General features: G+C 36.7%; 1 protein-coding gene across 2 annotated transcripts; it reads left to right on the top strand.

Moving 5' to 3' along the window:
- Positions 1–22,940, top strand: LOC103724139 (ATP-dependent Clp protease adapter protein CLPS1, chloroplastic-like). 2 transcript variants are annotated; one of them, XM_039116104.1, is made up of 3 exons: positions 1–234; positions 6,500–6,650; positions 22,443–22,940. In XM_039116104.1, the coding sequence occupies exons 1-3, from the start codon at positions 171–173 to the stop codon at positions 22,702–22,704; spliced, it is 477 nt and encodes a 158-aa protein (XP_038972032.1). In that variant the 5' UTR covers positions 1–170; the 3' UTR covers positions 22,705–22,940. The 2 variants fall into 2 exon arrangements, with proteins under 2 accessions (XP_038972032.1, XP_038972033.1); XM_039116105.1 differs by lacking the exon at positions 1–234 and adding an exon at positions 1,642–1,914.
- The last annotated feature ends 1,046 nt before the right edge of the window (positions 22,941–23,986 follow it).

The following is a 23,986-nucleotide window of genomic DNA, read 5'->3' as shown; positions in this document are numbered from 1 at the left end:
GCCGATATTTCTCTCCTCGAACGGGCGGCGTAACCTCAATAATAATTTCTACCTCTTAATTTTTGTGGGCAGACGTTCTCCATTTTCCTTTCGCTGCTGCTTCCGCGGAGGGAGCGAGCGAGCGGCGAGAAAGGTGAGAGGAAGGGCGTTGGGTGGGCTCAGCAATTTTAATGGAGACGGCTATCTGCAGTAGAATCGCTCTCTCGCCGAGTCACGTACTGAGCCCCAAATCAGGTTACCATCCGCTTTTTCCCGACCTTTTCTTTTTCCCATCTAAAGTTCTCTCTTCTCGTCACTTGTCGGGTTCCTTACGCTGTTTCTTGTGAGAATACAATTGATTCGTTCTACCCCATTTCTAATATAATCGATGGTTAGCATACTACATTTCCACTATAATCTCCGCATCTACTATGTTACCGCTAACCATATTTTATGATCGCTTGTGGTGAGAGTGGAAGTAGCCCGCAATAGGAAAGATGAATGGTGAAGAAGGGTTGATTAAGAGGACCCAAGTAGTTGGGGTAGTGTTTGCAGTTTGCACATTTTAAATACTCCCTCTTTGTAATTAATCATGGCTTAGATTGATTTGCCTGGTCCTTTTTCATGCTTCTTGTAAGATAATTCAGAATTTGCTGATCAATTGATATGAAGGAAGTAAAAAGGGAGTGATGGGAAATACTAAATGGATTTGATCAAGAATGATTATGATACAATATGATAAAAGAATTAATCATGATAAGTGGAGGAGGAATTCATCGTCTCCACTGCTCCAATCATGACCGATTCTATCACTCGAATTCTACATAAAAGGAGGAGTACATTGATTTCTTTGCTTGTAAGTGAGACTCAAGCCAGTTTCTTGATGATAGAAAGACATCATCAACTTCACAAGTTACTTGATCTCTTACTTTATGCCCTTTTTTATTAATTTTTTATTATGACGTTTAAAACTAAAGTTGAACTTCTTGGAACTACTGAAATTAAAATTCAATAGGCCTAGCAAAAACCAGAATAAAAACTAAATTCTTTTACTGACTATTCATGGGAAAATAGGTAGATGTGGCGTATAAACAAAAAAGAAATTGAATTGGTCTATCAAGATGCTAAGTGTTGTTACCATCCTTTCAGGTGACATGCTTTGGAGACTAATGTATATGAATTTTGTTATCAAAGCATTGGATTTTGGCATAATAAAATTTATGAGACCTTATGATTTGAGATATGCCTTATCTTTTAGTGGTGCTATTTTGTTCCAATGTCAAAAATCTAGAATTTGAATGAATTAGGAAATCAACTTTTTATTCTTGATTTTTTAAGTATTCTTGTTGAAGCCAAATGAGGGATTCCTTCTTGTTTTTTTTTTTTTTTTTTTGCTTAAAACAGGTGCTTCATACAGTGCGTCTGTGAATACACCCAATAAGATCAAAATACAGTAACTCACGGAGTGCCAATGGCAACTCCCCCTCCCCCGACCAAAGGGCATACCCCGAATGGTGGGCCGCGTAGGCAGCTACCCAATCGGCTGCCTCGTTGGCCTCTCTGAATACATGCTTGGCCTGGATGGCCATCCCATCTCTCATCATCACCACTATATCGCGGATGGATTCCTTCTTGTTTTTTGGTATTGACATTTAAACAAACAATATTACATGCAAACAATCCTTTATGCCTATTTTCCTATCTACTTTTGCAAGTCACATGCCTTGGACCCAACCTAGCTGACCTTAACTGACTTATGAGGGGGAACTGACTTGCTCTAGCAACCAACCTAGTGGGCCTCACTTATTTTGGATCGCCTTGCCTTGCCTATAATGGGGACAAGGGAAGAAAAGGGAAAAGGTGCATGGGCCTGAAGAAAAGGAGAAATGAAGAAGAGTAAAGGAAGCATGGTTTGGTTTTCATTGGCGTCAAATGGTAAGTAGCTTTTCTATGCATCTCGAATTTATGTCTTTTGTTTTTGAGTCTTGGAATCAGACTCAAGCCCATATATTTGATTCTTTCATAAGGATTCTTTTCATATTTTGAATTTAAGTTTGCTTCACTTTTTGAGTTCTATATTTCTTTTCAAGTTTGCATGTTGTTTCCAATCTCTTTGCATGCTCTTTCCCATCTCTAGTCAATTTTAATATTTAGGGTTCCTTCATGACATTCCTTTATGCCTCTTCAGTTCGAGGTGATTATGATTTCAAACCTAGAAATACTTTGAAATCCTAAACTCTGCTTCTTTTTGAATTCTCTCTAGAAATATTGTTTTGCATCTGAATTTTGAGATAATTCAATTCTTCAAATCTTTTTTGAATCAAGTAATATTTTGATACTCCAAAATCACTTTTTAAAATTAGGGTTTCCTTGAATTTTGGACTCTACAATTGATATTTTGAGGAGTTTGACTTCCAATGTGGTCCCATGCTGCCTTGAAATATGTTCTAGTCTCTTTAGGAAATTATGAAATTGCACAAAACTTTCTAATTGATATTTTTGAACTTATGTTCAACTTGAGATATTCTTCTCGCTATAACTTATTTTAGGTACATGTATTTTTGTTGGAATTTCTAATAAGTGTTCCATCTGATATTTGTGAGTATAGTTTCAAATATAATATAAATGTCTTTATTAAAGAATATAAGTGGACCCCTAGACAGGTTGCATATGAGTGTCCTCGCTCTATTTATTTATGAGAAACCTGTGGTTGTTTGATAATTGTGGCCTTGTCTTGATTAATAATGGGGATATATGTGAACATGTAGTTAGGTGGTATGTGATTGGTCTCACTTAATATTAATGAGGAACCTCTAGGTAGGTGGTATATGTGAAACCCTGTGTAGGTGGTATGAGTGAACCTCAAGGATAATTAATGGCCTCATTTGTGTTAGTAACGAGGATAAGGAGTATCCTTGAGGGATTAGGTGAATTTTATAAGAAAATGTGAAACTATGTGAAAAATTCCGAGTTTAATGTTAAATGTACTTCAACCATGTAATATTATTTTCTTCCTTATTAGAGAATTGTGATTTTTCAAATTTTCATTATTAAAGTGTTTAGGTAAACTTTCTCCTAAACTTTTGGAAATTTATTCGTCTTATGATTCAAGATCTATCATCTTACCTCTTCTTTATAATCATGTGTTTTGATGCTTTCATATTAAATATTTATCTGATTGGAACTTTTGGTTGTATTTTAGTGAACACACTTGGACTCTTGGTGATGGTTTTTTTTTATATCCTATGATTTAGGCAGTGTTTATTATAGAAACTTAAATTCTTGACCATGGTAGAAGTTTACTTGTTGAGCTTTTTGGCTCACCTTTTCTTTTGTATAATTGATTTGTTAGAGCCTCAATAGACCTACTCTGATAAGGTGGATTTAGATATTTGAAGCTGCCTTTTGGACTTATTGATTGTTGAAGTGGTCTATGCAATATTTCAGTTTATGTTTAGTTTCTTGAAGTTCAAAAGCTATAGTGTGTTTAGTTATACATGTTTGAATCATATGTCTTGTTTTGAAAATTTTAAAATTTCAAGGACATTTTGAATTAACTATGATGGATACTTCTTGAAATTCATGAAAGTTCCAATCTCAGGGCCTGACAACCTCGGTTCCAATTTCATGGGTACCAACTTTGACCTATAAGTTACCAAAATGAATTTATGAACAAAATATAGGCTTGAATTCGGCATAAGTAGCAAACTCATAATTTTCTAGTACTTTTGTTTCTATTGCATGGCTGATCACAAGAAATGCCTATTAGTCATACTTCTTTGTCTTGACTTTATTCTAATGATTCTTGATGCGTGAGAAGTCATAACTGCTCAATTGATGGTCTTGGTCTAATATTCAAGTTTCTAATGGTCTGATTTTGGTGAAGGTTTCTTTTTATTACTGCCTTTTTGCTATGGACTACACCTCCATTTTCGCCATCGACTTTTACATTTGGACCATGACTTGAACTCATCAATTTGCATTTAAGGAATAAACTTTAAAAATATCCCATCTAAAGGTTGTAGTAACGACCTAAAGTCAACCTAAACAAATATAGAAATATAAAATGATAGCAAGGCTTGAAAATCTTGTTTTCGCTGGGTTTGGCATATTGACTTTTATATTCAAAAAGTTTTGAGTTTTGAGCAAACAATCAGGAAAAATATTATGAGCAGTAAAAATATGAAAAAAGGTAAAGAAAGCATGCAAGGTTCGCCGTCTCGATACCAGACCCCATACCGGTGCCACACTAGCACAGTGTCGACACGATATGGTACGGTATGAATTTTTTTTGACTTACTGAGTGTCGGTACGCCATCCGTACCAGATAGCGATATTGGTACCAAACCGATATAGTACGGTACACCCTGCACCATCCGGTTTGAACCGGTACAACGTACCATGAAAGCATGTATTAGATAATTTTGGAGTATTTTATTTTGTTTGTTAGCTTTGAATGCACAGAATTGGTGTTTTTAGCTAATTACTTGAAATATTAAACTACCAAAGGTTGGAAATAAATATTAAAAATGGGGAATGAGGAACAAGACTTTGAGCTTTCAATTCTAGATGGTATAATTGCAATTGTGGCTTGTGAGGGAGAAACCTTCTAGTGTTGGACATATGTACTCTTGCTTAAGTGAATATTAAGGAGATGGAATAGCTTGAATTCGATTTTTCCAACCATAGTTTGAATTCTACCTAGCTATTCTTCAAACCCAACAAAAGCCACATATCTCCCTCAATTCACTTGAATAGTATTGGACAAAGTGCCTCCTAATGATGGTTTTTTGCTCCTATTCTAGAAGTCCACAATTTCCAAGAGAATTCTCATTGGAAAAGGTTTTGATAGTTTATGTCATATTACATGCACCCTCTCTGATCCCAATTTGTAAATATGTCTTTCCTAGAATAAACATTATCTAATGATGTTATGCTTAGTTTAATTCTCCATATGGCAACATTTTTTGAGTTTAAGATAATGAAAGATCTGGTCTGCTTATTTTCAGTTGATTGAAGAGGCTAGCTTTAGTAGCTTCTAAATAACACATAAACATGATTTTTGTGGCACATATCCCTAGCTACATAGCCTGGAAAATTATGCATGTCTACAGAAATTTTGACTTACTGATACATCCAAATGGCTTCTTTGACTATAAATTGATTTTTTTAAAGCTGAAATGATTATCCGATTAGCAACTTTTATGGAATTTTCTATTATTGATGTTTTTAAAGCTGAAATAATGCCTTTCCTATAAGTCAGTTTTAATTAAGATAATTTTTGGCAAGAAATGCAAATTTTGATGACCAAGGGCGGTAAATCTAGTTAGGATTTTCAGTTGAAGGCAAAAAATGAATGAAGTCCCATGAGTTTTATCTTGTTCTTCTTGCTTGTTTTGATTTTTCCATATTATTGTCAATTTGCCTTCGTTAATTCTCATCTCAACATTTGGATAGTTAAAGTTGGCATCGATTCTTATCTCAACCTTGGGCATTTATGCATAGGTATGTATGTGTATATATGTATGTATATATGTGTATGTAAATATCTATGTGATATAATTAGTGCAAGAATGTTATTTATTATGTTATGAAACGTATCTTCAAGCATTTGCATATATGCCTTCAAACTTCTATGCATTTAAAGCTTATTGTGTTGACCGTGATGCCGAAACTGTAGGTCTTTAAACACGAGGGGAATGGGTTGGGATAGAGAGAAGAAAGTAGGAGAATGGAGGTAACAAGTGAAACCTACCGCTAGGTTCTGATAGGCATAAACTCAAACATATCAATTCTTTATTGCTTTCCTTCTCAATGACATGGTTTGACATAGACATTGTGTTTCTCTTCATATGCCTTATATTGATACATTAGAGCTTTTCGAAAGATAAAATAACTGCTTTTATACACTCTAAGAGACACATGAACCATAATTAATAAACCTAGAAATTGTGAGTCACTTTCCACATTCATGAACACATATTTAAAGCTAAAACAGTAGCTATTAACTATCCAATAAATATATTTGATTGGATTTTGACTTACACCAAAATGGATTACTTCAAAATGGGTTGATTGAGATGGGGTTCCATTCCTTTTGTGTCAGAGAATGTCTCTAGTAACCTTGTTGTTTTGGCACCAATGCCAGATTATCATTCATAATAGAAACAAGCTAGTTTTTGTATTCTGCCAACATAATTACAATTCTTACCTGATAAATTCTCCAAGTGTCTCATTAATCAAGGAAATGTTTTCCAAATGCTAAAAAAATTAAGATGTTTATCACTGCACAATCAGGTGGATTTGAAGAAAAGATGGAACTAATGCTCATAGAAGAGAATGAGATACGAGCTTCTCATAAATAATCTCTGGTTGATTTGAGATTTATGACAGTAACCACCTTCTTGAAAATTCTCACAGAAGAGAACGAGATACAAGCTTGTTTAATCCCACAAATCAAGTCTTATTCATGGATTACTAGTACTTGCTAGTTGTGTCATATTGTTCTCATGTCATACAGGGGATAGGCTCTCTCTCTATAAAGGGCATTGTGCAAACCATGGCATTCCTACGGCAATATTAGCAACAGGACCAGGCAAAGGAGGTGGTTTGCTGGAAAGGCCAACCATAGAAAAAACTACTCCTGGTCGTGAATCTGAATTTGATTTGAGGTATGTGCACTGAAAGTGAGCTTGGTTCTTTTGCATTTGTTGGCACCTGTTAGCTAAAATGATTCCTTATTACGCAAGATTTATATGCATTTCAGTTGTACGCGCTACATGATGCTTTGAGCTTTATAGGTTATCATGAAAGCATCTTGCACCACAGGACTCTTAATAAGCATCTTGCACGCTGAGAACTGAAATTAATATTATCACTATCAAAATCCAGAAACTAAGTTAACCAATTGCTTCTTTCAAGATAGATGCATGTATGCTCATAACTATTGAATAGTTTTTTGGGGGTAAAATTGGAGATTTATGTGATTTAATAACAGCCAAAACCAACAAGTAGGACAATGTTGCAATAACAATAACAAATGGAACAGAGCAAGTGCCAGATTTACCCCATGGACAAGCATTGTTATGAAGAACTGCAAAACAAGGTTACACACAAGGAATACATATACAAGTTTAGATCCCACCAAATTCCTCGAGAAGGTTAGTGTCACTGAAACAATCTGGCTCAAGGAAGTGACTAATCCACATGTACAACTCAGAAATATTTTCCAATGTAACATGTTTTTTTTGTTTTTTTTTTTTGCGACATGATAAGGAACAATCATTATTATGGCCAATCCACAGTGAAGCACTTTACGTTTGACCTCCAGCTTGGCTAGATTTGAGCTCTGTGCCAAAGGGCAACACAAGAAAAAGACACTAATTAGTTATGGTTCTGATATTACTAATTGCCGTGCTCATATTTCCAGCAATGAAAGTAAATATACAACTATGTTATTAATTAGCAAACATATACAATGTCCATCTATTTCTTTTATTAGTTGTGAGAAATCTTTTGGTTCAGGATTTATGTAGGCAAGCTTAATACAAGCATGTTTGTTGTATATATGCATATTACTGTAAAGTTCTCCTTTCTAACACTCGACAGAATTATAAGATATGCCTCCAGGGCAGCCTTATAAAGGGATGTCTTGTGATATGAGTACAAGGTTGTAGAAGCATTTGAAATATCATGCTTATAAATGAAGTTATGCAACTAACACAATAATAGTTTTAGGAGCAATAATCAACCATCATGTCTAAATAAAGTTTGCTGATAAAAAGGACATAAATTGGAAATATGTTTTAAAGTTTATGCATCCAGTCATATGAGAAAATAGGTATCTCTTGCGTATGATATACAATTTAAAATAGGCTTTATAATAAATTAAAAAGAGTGAACCGAAATAATGATAGCTTTGAAGAGATGAAAAAATGTGAAGCACTATTGCTGGATGTGCCAACTGAGGTTAAGAAAATCATGGGAGACATTTGGTTAACTTGGCTTGCTAGATTACTTAGTGGGATTCTAAAACCAATGAAAAACCAAGATGATTAGAGAAATATTTTATTAAATAACTGTTTTAATATCATGTAAATAAAATTATTAACCACTTAAAGAAGTTATGAAAGTAATAAAATGAATATTAAGAAAAAGGAAACCTTCTTAGAGTACACAAATTTGTTTTCATGGCAGGAAAGTGGACAGCAAAAGCTTTCTTCTTACTTAAACAATTTATCAAAATACAGAGAAAAGGAGTTTACACTTGTTTTCTACTAACTTGGAGGAAACTTATAGTAAAGTAACAAGGGAAGTAATTTGGTGGGTTATAAGAAGAAAATATGTGAGTAATTCGTATCTTTAAATTATCGGAGACTTGTATGTTGCAGTGTAATAGGCATTAGCGGTAGCTATGGCATGACTATGTTCCACACTAAGCCCCTTTCATGGGAGATGTTTGATTGATGGTGTATGCTATCCGCGCATAATACTTTGTTGATTAATGAGGAAGGGACACAAATAAATGCTAAATAGGATTTCTAAAGGAAGGACTTCAATGGATAAAAGAAAGTATATGGAATGCAATTTTACTTCAAAGGAATTGAAGATGAGACTTGATCAAGCAAGATTGATGGACAAGAAATGCCATAGAATGACTGGTGCCAGTCATCCATAAATACCCCATACAAAAGAATGGAGAGAGAGAGAGAGATGAAGACATGTCATAGAATTGGAGTTGAATGAAATGAAGAGGTGATTCTACTGTGTTATGCAGCCAAGGTTCACTTGTCCTGATGAGTGCATCTCTACATAGAGTCAAGACCAACAATTAGAGAAGGTTGTAAAGGAAATAAGGTAATGGTTGAAAAATATGAGGAAAAGGTGGAGGAAGGGCAAGGCTAGTAAGTGGCAGCGTCCATTGACTCGGGTTAGTCTAATCGGGATAATCCAACCGTCCAAATCATGAAATGAGTGTTAGACTGGAAAAAAAATAATGCGACAGGGGCTATTAATGGTGGGGTCCAATGATAGTCGACGAAGGCTGGGATGGAGGCTGACATGCTAGGCGATCGCTAGCTCAATTCATGACATTTTTCTTGGAGTTAGCCGAAAGACACAAGGGAAAGTCCCTCTGCTAGGGTCCATCGAACACAAGAGAGAAAGTGAGAGAGAAAAAGAAGAGAGAAAGAGAAAGGGGGCGATAGAGAGGACATGAGAAATAGGGTTCTCATTGGCTTCTCTTATGAAGAAAGAAGAAGGGGAAGAAGGAGAACTGGCGGAGTCTAGTGGTGGTGCTGGCTGGAGGACTGGCAGCAGGCAGTGGCGGTGGCAGGAAACAACAATGGGTGGTCGACGAAAGTAAAAAAAAAGAAAGGAATAAATAAATAGGGGATCAACTTCTTGAAATAAGCCTCCGCATTGAATTGAGCTTCAGCCTGCTCACCCACAGTTACAGCTTTCACGCTGGCTGTAGGTCGTCAAGGAGAGACGACCGGGGAGCGAAGCAACAATGAGTGGCTTCAAAAGGAGGGAAAGAGGGCCAACGAACACGGAACAAGGAACGACATTTTCAATTGATTTCCAGCAAGGATCTAGTCGGCAACGATAGCTAGGGTAGAGAGAGTGAGGGAGAGAAGAGGATAAGGTGCCATTACCTTGTCTATAGCAAGGTCTGGTTGTGTCCATGGTGAGCAAAGAGACGGTGGCTGACGATGGAAAAACTCAAGAAAGAGGTTGAAGAATAGAAAGAGAGAGGACTTGGGATGTTAGATGCATGAGAAATGGAGGGGATATATTGACAGAGGCTAAAATTTCCTAGTCCACATTAAAGTCCAAGGAGGAGCCGTTGCGTATTTTGCAAGCAGGCTTGGGCCTCACTTTGGCTCTTGACTGGAGCCAAAGGGCTGGTCCTCATGTGGTCTAGGTTTGTTGGTCAATGGATCAAGCTAGGCCTCACATTCATGATAGGCTGTTTGTTAGTTTCGAACATCCCCTATCTATTATCAAATGACTAAAGTGCTGTTACTTGGGTTGGTGACCATAACGTTGCAAGGAAATAGACATTTTAATTTGATACATGCATGTCATGGTATCTAATTTTCGGGAGTAAAGAATGAGATACAATGAAATATAGGAATAAAGTTCTTTGCAATTGATTATTTATTACTATGAATTACAAAAATGTTAAAATTTAATAATTAGTATGATATCTCATCATATGTATAATGTACTTCTGCTTTTAGATGTTACTATTAGTTACAAACTAGTCACCTCATACCACCACTGCAATGTCTTTTCAGTTTTCATGTATTAAAAATTGGTGGCAAATATGCGGGAAAATGAGTAACAATAATTTATACGTGATTCTTCATGGACAATAAAATATGGTCATGAGTTAAATCATGAAATATACAGTAGTTCATTTGCTATTTCTATTTATAACGAGAGGGCATTAGTGTGAGGATCCGTGCGGGCATGTGCTTAGTCCCACATCGGTTACTCGCTGAGGAGATCTTGGGTATTTATACAGGACTAAGGAATCCAAAAAATATCTTTCGGTTAGCCTTTTTAGGTGAGGTCATGAGTTGTGATGCATGATATTAGAGCGAACTCGATCCATAGTCTATGTGGACTAGGGAACATTGCAGTACGAGCTCATAGAGATTGACCACGGGCCGATCGTGGTGCTTGTAATTAGATATGAATGGATATGAACCCTTAGCCTGACGAAGACGTCAGGACTTGAACTGAGGGAGTATGTGAGGATTCGTACGTATTTGCTGAGGAGATCTTGGATACTTATACAGGACTAAGGAACTCAAAAAATATCTTTCGGCTAGCCTTTTTAGAAAAGATAATTAAGGTTGCTAGGAGCGGGGAGGAATAAATGAATGAAGGATGAAAAAATAAAGCTTGAAGCATAGTTGCAAGCTAGCAATAAGTGTAGTTGTGAATTCATATGTGGATTTAGATGCTCTGTATTCGCTTCTTTTTTAGCAAATGATATTGGACATTTTTTTTATTATGCCATATGAAGTGTTGCCCAAGGTGACAACCCAAGAGGGGGGTGAATTGGATTTTCTAAATTTTATGGCCTCAAATTAATTCTTAAGTGAGTATATAGTTTGGCCTATGTGAATTATATAGGTGCGGTGGAAGCAAGAGAGATTAAGCTCTAGTTAAGCACAATTAAATCACTTTTAGAAATTAAGCTAGAGCAACTACACAATATAATGAAGAGAGTAAGCGAGAGGCACAAAATGAACACAATACAAACACAAGCATGTATAGTGGTTCGGTGCACCCCAAGGCACCTACGTCCACTCCCCAAGCGTCCTCTTGGGAATTCACTATAACCCCTCAGATTACAGTTGGATTGTTTTACCGGGCTCACAATCCAAAAATCCTACAATTTGGTTTTCCGGGAACATCAATAACCTACGTTGGTTTTACGGGCTCACCAACAACCTACGTTGGTTTTACGGGCTCACAAAAAATCTACACCGTTGGTTTTACGGGCTCACCAACAAACCTACAATGAATAAGAAATCAAAAGTATAAAGCTCCTAAATGAGCAAATATAACAAATATGCACTAACGAGAAGAAAAGAAAAATGTTATCTCTTTGAAGGCGCTTTTCTTTTCTTCGTTGAGATTGCTTCACTCTTCAATGGATTGGTTGAGCTCTTGAAAGTACTTAAATTCTGCTCAACACACTTCTTTTGGGTTTGAACTTGAAGCAATAAATTGAACTCTCTTGGATTTTCCTTTTCTCTTGAATGCACACTTAGATCTTCACCAAGATTACTTTCTTTGATGAATAGTGGCTCTTAAATACTTTTCCAACCTCCAAAGATCACTTTCCTACCGTTGGAATGGAGAAAGTAGCCGTTTATAGCCGTTGGGGACTTAAAAAGTACATCTGCAGAACTAGTCGTTAGGCTGTCACCCGTGCTGGGGTCGACCCAAGCTTTTCTGGGGTCGGCTCAAGTCACTGTTCATTAATCTGGGGTCGGCTCAAACTTTTCTGCGGTCGGCCCCTGCTACAGTGGGGTCAGCCCTCTCAGAAAATCCAGAAGCTTGTTTTTCTGACTCTTCACGCTGGGTCGAATCATGCTTTTTTGGGGTCGACCCAAGCTACAGTGGGGTCGACTCAAGCTACAGTGGGGTCGGCCCTCTCAGGGATTCCAGAGACATATTTTTTGAGTTCTTAACCTGGGGTCGGCTCATGGTCTCTTGGGGTCGGCTCCACTGGGGTCGGCTCAAGGTTTCCTGGGGTCGGCTCCACCTGGGGTCGGCTCAAGAAAACTTGGGGTCGGCCCTCTCAGTAAATTCCAGAAGGCTGTATTTTCAGATGGCTGAAGCTGGGGTCGGCCCGAGCTTTTCTGGGGTCGACCCGAGCTGGGGTCGGTCCGAGCTTTTCTGGGGTCGACCCGAGCTGGGGTCGGCCCAAGCTTTTCTGGGGTCGACCCGAGATCTGTGCCATTTGTGCCAGAATGTGCCAAAGTGTGCCGAATTGTGCCAGGGTCGACTCCATCTCTTCTGGGGTCGACTCTAACTCTGTTTTTCTGCATCTTTAGGTTAGATTTGCACATTAAACATATAAAAGAAGTAACAACATTGCAAATCATTTTTTTCTCCTTAGGATGCTTGGCACATTAAAGTTTAAGCTCATTAAGCATGTAAATGACAGAGTTAAGCTTCAATCAAAAGAACTTGACTCTAAGGTATATTAAACTCTAAATTAGCTCTTTCCTCAAGTTCTTCCAATATAATTTGTTTTAGATGTGTTCTTGAAAGTTCTTTTAAATATATCAAGCAAAGCGTATCAAGGATGTATCAAATTTTTCTTTCTTACTTACTTATGTATTAGATCAATTGAATTGAAAGCATTAGTATTTCCATTTGACCTCAATGGCTTTGTAAACATCAAAATCACACTAGGATCCTCATGAAGTTTCATTATGGGCTTCGTGTTATTGTGGGCAATACCTTATGGTAGCACGATCATGTCATGCTCCGAATTTGGGGCGTGATATTTTGTGGTATCAGAGCGAACTCGACCCATAGCCTATATGAACTAGAGAACACTGCAGCACGAGTTCATGGAGGCTGACAATGGGCCGATCGTAATGCTTGTGATTAGATTTGAATGGATTTGAACCCTTAGCCGATGAGGACGTCAGGGCTTAAACTGGGAGAGTATGTGAGGACCTATGTGGGCATGTATTTAGTCCCACATTGGTTATTCGCTGAGGAGATCTTGGGTACTTATACATTACTAAGAAACCTAAAAAATACCTTTCGGCTAGCCTTTTTAGGTGAGGTCCTGAGTTGTGACAATTAGTGTCAAGGTTAATTATAGAAAACACTCATATTATAAATGATGCATTTTGATTTAAATGCTTCAGGGAAACTAAAACGTTAATGTTGTATGGCTCGTCAATGCTGTTCTTATGAATATACATCTTCCTTATTGAAATATAAATATTAGCTTAAGGGCAAAAATTGTATTGTTTTTAATGCCTCTAAAACCTTAAGCAAGCACCAAAAACAATCAAAGCCCATTTCAAACAATGATGGGATTCTGAGAGCCTTTTCAAATCATCATAGAATTAATCCAACTCTTCACCGGTCTTTGATATCTGGAATTCAAGAGCTTGATATTCATCTAAAGTGTTTCACATGTCTGACTTGAAAATAGATGTAAATACAGAGCTTCTGAAATGGTCATGGGTGTTTATGTTACAGTAGCTACTGCTTGTATAATGTAACTTCCTAGTAAGTTGGTAAAGGATATTAGTTATGACTTAGCTATATGAATTATGCAATATTATAGTTAGAAAACCCACGAACACAATTCATATTACTTAATGAGAATTTTATTAGAACTCAACTAGAAGAACCAGTAGATTGTCAGTATTCCCCCACAAGTTGGAGGATAAATATCATCAAGGTTTTAAGTAGTGGTGGGACTGCTCGGTGTTCCGCAATCCCAAGCATCAAGATGGGGCACTATGCCGAGTGTTGGGAAGAGATGAGTCAGGAAATAGACTAGGACAGGATGAAACATTCACCTTCTCAAGTGTTGGGACACGGCATCTAGTTCTCTAGAAAAACCTGTCCTGTGGTAATTAAAATTTTGAATATCATGTTCTGTCTTAGGAATAGGACTCAATTAGTCGTCTCATTGCAAAAGCTTTGTCAAATGAATCATCTAATTTGTTTTTGGACATAATTGTGGAGCAATCACTTGTTCTTCATTTTGCGTTGGAATAAGGCGGCGGTTTACCTCAATATTTTTAGTCCATTTATGAAGACCATATTCTTTTCTTTGTCTTGCTGCTTGATTATCAAAATACAATTCAGACAACTAACAACTCCATCATGGCTATAAAAGGATTAAACTATATGATTTCGTGTATTTAGACATCGCTTAATATTCAGTCTGAACAAAATTGGTAATTGCAATTACTTGTAATGAATTTATGATCCATAAGAAAACCAGCCTAGTTTGCTAAAGAAGTAAACTTTTTAATGATCATTTTGCTAGTATAAATGCCTTGGCATTGAGTTCTTCAAATGTGATCCAAGACATCAAGGTGAGGTTTCTCGAGAATTTCATAGATTAGTTAACAATACTGAGTGTGAATTGATATCAGAATGAGTTATGTAAGATTAAATCAGCTTAGTTACCAGTACCTATATGTCGTTGGATAATTTAATGATGCTTGATTGGCTGATAGGGTGAGCAACTGCAAGTTTCAAATCAGTATTCATTGGAATATTCAAAGGTCTCGCTTTCAGGCATTCTAGCCTCAAAAAAGATGCGCATAAAATATTTCTTAGACCTAAGTTTGTCCACCTGGATAGTTTGATTTCATGGAACTTTCTTTCGTTTGACAAGGTCCTTTATTTGAAAATGATTGGTGACAAACTTGTTCAATGTCTGTGGTCTCTTGGCATCTATTCCACCTATATATGATGCCAAATTATATCAAGTATTTATTTACCAATATTTACTGGTCTTTACATATGATACATACCATATAGCAAATATGTGCACAAAATAGAAGGTTTATGTTGCTATCCTCTGCATGCATGTTACTGCTGACATGGACTGCCACCTGTAATTCAGCATGTGACTAGTATAGCATGCTCAAGAAGATAAAAAATGGTATTTGATCAAGCTAAGCTGTGACTAGTGACTACAACTTGCAATACCTAAGTCCACTAAGCCGTAGGATCTATACTTCCGATAGTCGAGTGATCTACATGACACCCCTTGGTCCGTTCAATGTGAACTACATTGAAACTTGATGAATTAGGCTCTTAGTGATTGTCTGAAGACATGAGTCTACCTTTTTTACTTTTCAATCCACAAACTGTTGATCTCGTTCCGTCAGAGTTTGAATCTGCTGTAACTCCATGTAAAATTCATGTACATTCTCATGGAGGAAAGCATCTTAACTTCCAAGTTCCATTTGTTGGAGAATCACCCATTTTCCTTCTAACTTCTTAGTTTGTTCATTAATATGTTCAGTTCCCTGCTTATGTGCTAGTTTAGTATTTCAAAATTTTTATTTGGTATTGTTTGTGGTTCATATTGTTTCCTTTGGTAGTAAGTTGATTACAGCAGTACAATTATGCCCTTGCAAATTTGAGCTGATGATGCACATTTTCAAATTTAGCATTTTGAGCTCTTCAAATTTGATTTCAAGTTCTCCAGTAAAAATACTTAAAATCCTCAATTTCAGTATTTCAAAGTTCACATGTTAAGCTACCTCTTGTTGGACATGCTCAACCAGATAAAGGATGAAGAGTCAAGTATAACCTCAGATGACTATAGTGGAAATTCAGTTAAGGTGAAATCTCAAGGGATTTCTGATCACTAGTTTAATACTTATGTTGTCAAAAGAGTATAGTGTAGGAGTCATCTCCTTGAAGGGACTATAGCCAATTATTGGTTATAAATCACTAATGGTCGTATTATTAGGCGTGGACCAGAAGCATTTGAATTTGTGTTTTGCGTTCGATTTCTTCAAGTTGTGACTTTTTTTTTATACTCAAGGTATAAAAGTTTTAAATATTCCAATTCGATATATCTAGATCTGCTCAAGTGGTATGCCTAAGCATATATTTTTTTTAGTTGAAAGCTGTGTAGCTCCAATCTCTGTCTAAGCATATGTGGGTTTTCGATAAATTAGATGCCCACTTTTGGGTGCTCGCAGAATTATTTCCACAATTGTATATTCTATATGTGGGCATCCAGGAAGGGTGGATGCCACAGCCTTGGGAAGTTTTGGAGTGCCACCTGCTATTTTTCAAGGGAAAAGTAGGTAAACCTAGAGAATGGAAGGGGGTAATGCCAATCCCCATATCGAAGATTGGGACAAGGCCAAATGTACTGCTGGGGAAGGGATTGGCACCCATAGAGCAACCTGATAAGGGATTCTTGACATTACTTACTCTCTGGCTGGGAATATGCCATTGTGAATGCCTATTGAACAAGCATTCAGAAGCTGCACCTACACATGAAGGCTTGTTATTTATAGCCATGCTCCTTCCCAAGAGGGAAGCTAGTGGAGTATGCCATGCACCTGGGGTCCTATGAGGCTACTGACTGATGCTCTTTTTTTCTTGCTGAATTTTTTTTTGCTGAAAATTCAGGGCTCTTTAGGGCCCTTTAGGAAGATAAATCAGGGATTTTCAACCCTAACCACTCCTCTAAAGCCTTAAACAAATGATAAGCAACATGAAGATAACATGAAATCATATAAAGCTGAGCTAATGTATGTCTACAGAAGGGTCAGCTGGTCTGGGGTGGAGGAAGATGGGTGATAGGCCAGTCTGGTAGTCTCCTTTATACTTTATAATTTCTTATCCTAATTTCCCTTCCATTTAGGGGGGTATTCATAGTGGTGGGTGGGTAAAATTTATAAGTATTTGTCCTTATCGAGTCTTTCTTTTGATGGGATGGTGGGAAAGTGAACTGAGAAGGTGAAGTTCGATTGTCTAAGAGCAAATGCTGTGAATTGGTAACTTGAATGGTTAGGAATTAAAATGAAGCGAAAAGAAAAACACTTGCATCTAAGGGCTGATAAGGAATTGAACATGTTTTTATGCCCTAGAGGGAATCACTTGTGGTGTGACAAAAATGAGCGGAGTTTGTGGATCAAGTGGGATATTGCATGTGAAGCTTCTACAAGGACTTGTTTTGTGGCAATATTTTGAGTAGTTCCCTATGAGGTGATAATTCAAGGACATAGGATGTTGGATCAAGACAAGATTTTTGGGGTGGGTTCCCAAGTGAAAAAGGTCTCTACAATGCAAATTTAGGTGTACTTTCAACCATGGTCAAATAGAAGTCACAAGTCAATAATAGTCAAACTGCTATCAATGATTCAATAAGGCTCATATTTACGTGGCAGGAGCTTGCTAAAGCCTACTCAAGTCCTAGAGGGTGCATGTGGTATTGGGAATAGGGTTTTGAGGTGGCTAATTGGCGTAGGTGCAGGGTTGACTAGGTTTGACTAACGGGAAAAGCATGAAAGTAGATGGTGGTTTTAGGCTTGGATGAGGTAACTGGCAATTCCTGCATTGAAATGGTGTGCTTTCTAGATAGAGAAGAGTAATCAATAGAGCAAAAACATTCTTCAAGGGGCGCCCGAGGTTGTCTTCACTGTAAAATGGATGCTTATCTTTGAGATGGGAAACCAGAGTCTATCTTCATACTGAGCACTTTGGAAAGCTAATAATTTTGTGCTTAGGCATCCATTTTGCGTTTGTGAGCAATTGTCAAAAACTTCTTTAGAACTTATAGATATATGAAATCAGTTATAATTATTAGTTCACGGCCATCCAAGGTAAAGTCATGATGAGGTGCATAGTAGCTTGAGGCTTGCTGCAGTCCAATTCTTGGATTATACTCTCACAGCAGTATCTATCTGAGATTGCCCAACAATAAGTTATTTGAGATGGTTCCCAGGCATGGAGAAGTAATGCCATGTTATAATCTTCAAGGGTAGCAATAATAACGAAACATGTCTTTCTATTAGTCTTCATGGTTATGTGATTCTCTAGATCATCCTTATGTGTTTTTTTCATTGGACTAGTGTTTATTTTTCTTCTAACTTTAACCAAGTAATCCAAACCCAGCATTTCATCAGATGAATTCTGGAGACATGTAAGATTGCTAAATATAGGGGATCTTGGCCATGGTATCCTTGCTTCTCACGAGACTTGAACAATTTAAAGATTAGTTTATCTTACACCTTTTTCTCCATTTGTTTTTGACTTTGTGAATGTTGTTTCTCATATGGTTTTTTCCTTTTTAGTATTTCTATTCCAACTAATCTCGGCAAATCTTAATTTCTGATTTGGTGATTCTTCATGCATGAAGATTGGATTGAGAATGCAAACCTCAAGGAAGTATGGGGTTATGTGATATTGTGATAGGGTGCGTGTGGACTCAAAGAAGAGGCTGTTTGATATGGGTTACTACCCCTTGATCACTTATAGTACCCCAAACATCCGACTATATTTTCCAACTGAAATGGAAAATGACCACCGAAATTGAATTGGCTAAGTTTTGAATGGAACAAAAGCAATGTCTTAGTAAAACTGTAGGTGGTAGACAAGAGGCCAGTGGATTGCTAGCATCTAGGCACTAGGCGGGTGACTAGGTAGCTGCCTAGATGTCAAGGTGGCCCAAAAAAAAATCAAAAATTGATAATCAATAAGAGGAGAAGCCTAAAAGGATTATCATGATCTGATAAATGAAATTATCAAATAAGATATAACAAGTCAATGAAAACTATCAAATTGGAAACATGCAATACTAATTTGTGAATCAATCTCATTATGCATATTTAAACATGATGCAGAATGTTAAGATGGGTGCCTAGATGGACTATCTAGATTGCCAAGGTGGCCCTCTTAAAAAGTGCCTGTAGGGGGCTTTTTAGTTTACATCCCTTCAAAAAAAAGTTGAATAACAAAAGTGATAAGTTGTTGAACAATAGGTATGTGGATCACAATTTTAGTCTTTGAAATGGTATATGAAAGGTAATTATAAAATTACTGTAAAATGCAGATTTCTGCTGAACATTTTTTTTTCCATATCATTTATGTGTAATTTTTTTTTAAATTATGCATGCGAGGAAAGATTAAAGAAGGCAAAGTCAGCAAAAATAATTGATACCTTGTGGCTGTTTAAACCAAGGTTTCAAATGCCAGTACTGGACCTTGTACCCATTTTTTGTCGGAACAATATGGTACCAGGTACAGGCACAACAAGGGACTGCATCCCTTACCGACACACTGTGTACTGTTCATACATCCTGTTCCTTCGGGAAAAAAACTGTATTTTGTTTCATTTAAATCAAAGATAATCTTTTGATTGATTACACAGGCTTTTTAAATAATCTTCAAAGTATTTATGCATAATTTATTTAAGTTAGTGGAGCATGAAAAACTCAAGACAAAGAAAACTTAAACAAAAATGGCTGTTTAAATGTTTTGGCGGCAGCTTAGACAATTGAGTGTTACCTCAACGTTAAAGTGGTTCCTTTTAAACATTAAGTGCTTTGTGAGTCTGCCTAGCTGTTTAAGTGGCTTTTTGAATGAATGTATAAGCAGCCTTTTTTTATTGTTTGATATGTACTTACCCTTTTAGGAGTCAGTGTTGTGTTAAATGTTTGATATATTTTATCAAATATCAATTCAATATTTCTTTCATAACATCTATAATGTAAATTAACAATTAAGTTGTGCTCTTATATAGTGTAATCTTGTTGCTTTTCAATATACCACATAACCTGGAATGTATTGCATAAATTTTTGTTTCTTTTTTTTCTTCTATTTCTAAATTATTATCATCTTCTTCTACATATGCATTTCTACACCTTCCTCTAATCAGTTTCTCCTAATACTTCTGGAGTTCATAATAATTCTCTCTCTCTCTCTCTCTCTCTCTCTATATATATATATATATATATATATATATATATATAGACAGCCATGGTTTAATGGTTTTGTTATCTGCAGCGATTACTTTATAAAAAGAAACTGTCTTAGAGTTACATATATGTTTTCTAACAACTTAAACGTTCGGCAGTCTATATAAAAGAATAAAATCATTTAAACACTGAAGGAGGGAGGGCATTTAGCAACTGTTTAACTTTTAACAACTACAAATCAAAGAAAATAAAAATTATCGATATGCAAAATGTTAACAAAAAAGGGATAGCCTCCACCAGCAAAAATCATATGAACTGTTTGATTTTGATGAACCCAAAAATTTCCTTAGGACAAATATAAGAATTATTAAAAGATGAAATTTAAAGGACAAGATTCATTTTCCTAGGAAGAGATCAAGTTCCTAGTGTCCAATTGGTTGAAACATGATTACATAGATGAGGAAGTTTTGTGCTGATATGGAGTGAAAGCACCAATCATGGTGTAAAATATTGTCTATTTACCATGTCTGATCAATTCAGTGTTGATCATCTCTGTCAAGGAACAGCTAGATTATTTCACTAAAAAGGAAGATGGTTACTTGACTAGTTGCAGGAATCTCAAATGGACAAAAAAGGGTCAAATGCCACCAAAGTGGATGTACTTGTTACTCCACAGTCCAAGTGGAGTTTGCAAGCCCTATACATTTTCATGGAACTATGCAATTGTCAGTCTTTGTGTGAAAAGCTCATGTTTCATGAAGAAAATAAGTATGAAAAAATAACTAGCTCACAATTTAGCATCTCTCATACTTTAAGTGCTATGGAGCAAGCTTATTAAGGGTGGTATATGGGGGGTTGTTGGGTTTATGTCTGAACATGTCTACTCTAGCTAGTTATGATGTAACTAGCCAAATTATTTGAGGGCTGCTTGAACCATTATATTGTTAGTGCGGTCATAGGACTCTAATGGATTTCCATTACATGCCTAATGCACGTATGCATTTGGGGGAATGGTTGATTTTGTGAATAATGTGCTGATCCCTCTGACTGGTCAGTCCTATTTTAATTCATTGATTTACATTTGATTAATCTGCTGAAGATTTAAGTTTGTTGAGTTTGAAGCTTATCTTATGCAAGTTTTCATCCCATAGACAACCAAATCAAAAGGATTCATTGTGTGCTACATCGATATTGGATACATTAGGTTCATTTGGAGAGACTGATTGAAACTTCCTGAAAGAAGCCATAACTTTTAAGAGGAGCTTCCCATTGAGCAAAAGCACTATAAAGATACAAGTTGCCAAGCTGACAACCCTGAACACTGCATGGCCTTGTAACTGAGAGTTTGGGGTTTAGCCAATACATTTCTTGTTCTGCTGATAGTTGAATGACATCTATGGAAGGCATTGCAGAAGAAATCAGCCAACAAGGGCGAAAAACATCGAGGCATTGCTGGAACTTCAACAAGCATAATAGAGCATTTTTTTTCTAATATTCCAAAAGTATTTCTCTAATTATTAAGGCTTCCTAGCCTTAACAAGCTGAAGGCAACCTCTAACGAAGCAGGTCGGGTACTTGTGGTTTCTCGATCCATGTGGTTGACATCAATATGTGCCATGTGCAGTGTGTTTAAATTAGGTGGGAAATTGATCAAGCGATCATTGTTGCTCTGATCAGTGTGGTGATACTAGCACGTGCATACAAAACGACGTCTGCGGCTTTCAAAAATCCTGCAACATTTTCCGTTTCCTGGTATCTTTGATTTGGAACAGTGTGAATTTGATTGCTGATTGAAGTCTAAAGCTAATCTAGAAAATGACACCTTGCAGCCATAGTTGCAAGTTCGAAATTCAGGAATAGTCTTGCTAAAGGCTTAGATCCAGAATTATGATAGAATGTGGAGAATTTGCCAGAAGTTAAGACAGAACTCAATAACTTAAGGGTGGGAAGATAAGTTTTACAAGAATAACGAATTTAAGATAAATTTTATATATTGATACATTTATTGGTAAAGTCAAGTATTGAAGTAAAAAGAATGAAAAACAATAATAGCAAAGAGAACATCATCACTAGCATTATATGGCATCCTTAATTTGTAAATCATGTGTTTCTTGGTTTAGCAATGAGTAACTTGTGAATTAGTTGCAAATTTCATAAATAATCGGAATAATTCTTGACTAACTGATTACCTGTAGGTAATTTAAAGAATTATCAGGCCAAGGAAAAAATTGTGAATAATTTGAGATTTTTCCAATATTTTGGAGAATGATGTCATTGTGCATGCAGCTTTATGTGCAGTTCATTTGGTTCATGTGAATGGTTTTGCTCTTTGATAACAAGTTGTCTTTTTGGGGGCAAAGATGTCGATTTATGATTTTGTGTGATAATTAAACCCTGCTCAGGAAGTTAAAATAATTCAAAGAGCTCCATTTTCCGTCATCTTCATGATTCACATGATTTGGACAACTGGCTGCTGAGTTTTTCTTCTTTTCTGGTTTGCAGGAAATCTAGGAAAACTGCACCTCCATATCGTGTTATATTGCACAATGATAACTACAACAAACGCGAGTATGTTGTCCAAGTTCTGATGAAGGTTATCCCTGGAATGACTCTTGATAATGCAGTCAATATCATGCAAGAGGCCCATTATAATGGCCTAGCTGTTGTGATCATTTGTTCTCAAGCAGATGCTGAGGAACACTGCATGCAGCTGAGAGGCAACGGTCTCCTAAGCTCAATTGAGCCTGCAAGTGGTGGGTGCTGAAATTAGGTGGTAAGTCATGTATGGATGAATCCTGTACTAGGTTTGTCAGCTTATATGTACATACACCATATGGATAATAATGGTGTTCTTGAAACCAATTGTACCATAAGAGATGTAGCACGCCAATGTAGATTGTATATAGGATTAAGTTGTCCTTACTTTTGGGTTGATATTCCACCTACTCTCATATGGTTGCCATATGAACATAATAATAACTTTATGGCACCTCTAATGTTTCTTGCACTTGTCATTAAGACTCGGAAAAGGAGATGAGGAGAAAGAAGCGAGAGAGGAGGTAATGGGAAACAAGCGAGTGCAAAGAACTTGAGAGTGATGAAAGGAGATCCTTCAAAATCCGAGTTCCAAACTACTAGTGTTTGCTATTTGCTGTGTGGTTTATTGAAGATATATTGGAAATGTGATACCAGTGTCTGTGACCCAGGTCTATATAAGGGTTTGCATGTAAGGTGGTGTCCTTTTTTTCGGCTATATTTTTTACAAGATGGTCATTGGAGCTGCGAATTGGGTGGCATCATATGTGACAAATTATTAAATTATTTTGGAGTTCTAGCTGTTTAGAATTTTTAAGATTTATTATTTTTTAATTTTTTTAAATATATTTATATTAGATATGAATGATAAGGGGAAAAAAAAAATCACGTCTTTGTTGCTTCCCACGAACACCTAGGTATCCTCGCTCCTCACTGCTTCTCCTTTTACGTGTGCCCGAGCATCTTCCTCTCTCTCGTTCCCAACTCTACCCACGCCTGACTCCCCTCCCCTCCTGTCACCCTCGGCCCCCCCCCCCCTCCTCACTCTCTCGTCTCTCTCTCTCCTCCCACTCTTTTTTTTGTCTCCTTCTGTCCTTGCTATTGTGGTCCTTGAGTGCTCCCCCTTCTCCTTCGCTGCTACCTCATCTAGGCCTAGGATTATATTAGATCGGATCTAATTAGATGACCAAACTATTGAAGCAATAAACAAGGGAAGACTCCAATTCTTTCTTCAAGTCAATTTTTTGATTTTAGGACTAAATATTGAAGGGTTCAGGGTAAAAATTAATACTCAAAGCTTTAGAGATAGCAGATAGCATCAGATGAGGGAAGAGTAAGGGTTTTTTGTGTTATTGTGTAAGTATTTTAATCTTATATTTTTGCTGGAAACTGTTAACTCACGTTTCATTAAACATGCAAAATTTGAGAATTTTTAGATGATGTTTTCTTAGTAAATTAAATCGTTAAAGTGACTTGACGTGCATGGAAAGGCAGAATGTGGTGCTAATTTT

This window comes from Phoenix dactylifera, unplaced genomic scaffold (genome assembly GCF_009389715.1).
Source record: "Phoenix dactylifera cultivar Barhee BC4 unplaced genomic scaffold, palm_55x_up_171113_PBpolish2nd_filt_p 000051F, whole genome shotgun sequence".
Taxonomy (NCBI): domain Eukaryota; kingdom Viridiplantae; phylum Streptophyta; class Magnoliopsida; order Arecales; family Arecaceae; genus Phoenix; species Phoenix dactylifera.
This window is presented reverse-complemented; position numbering and strand designations above follow the sequence as displayed.

Bases quoted from the DNA above. Each gene is read 5' to 3' on its own strand.
- LOC103724139 (XM_039116104.1), top strand. From the start codon at position 171: ATGGAGACGGCTATCTGCAGTAGAATCGCTCTCTCGCCGAGTCACGTA. The intron at 235-6,499 runs GTTACCATCCGC...CATGTCATACAG, and splicing joins CGTACTGAGCCCCAAATCAG to GGGATAGGCTCTCTCTCTAT. The intron at 6,651-22,442 runs GTATGTGCACTG...TCTGGTTTGCAG, and splicing joins GAATCTGAATTTGATTTGAG to GAAATCTAGGAAAACTGCAC.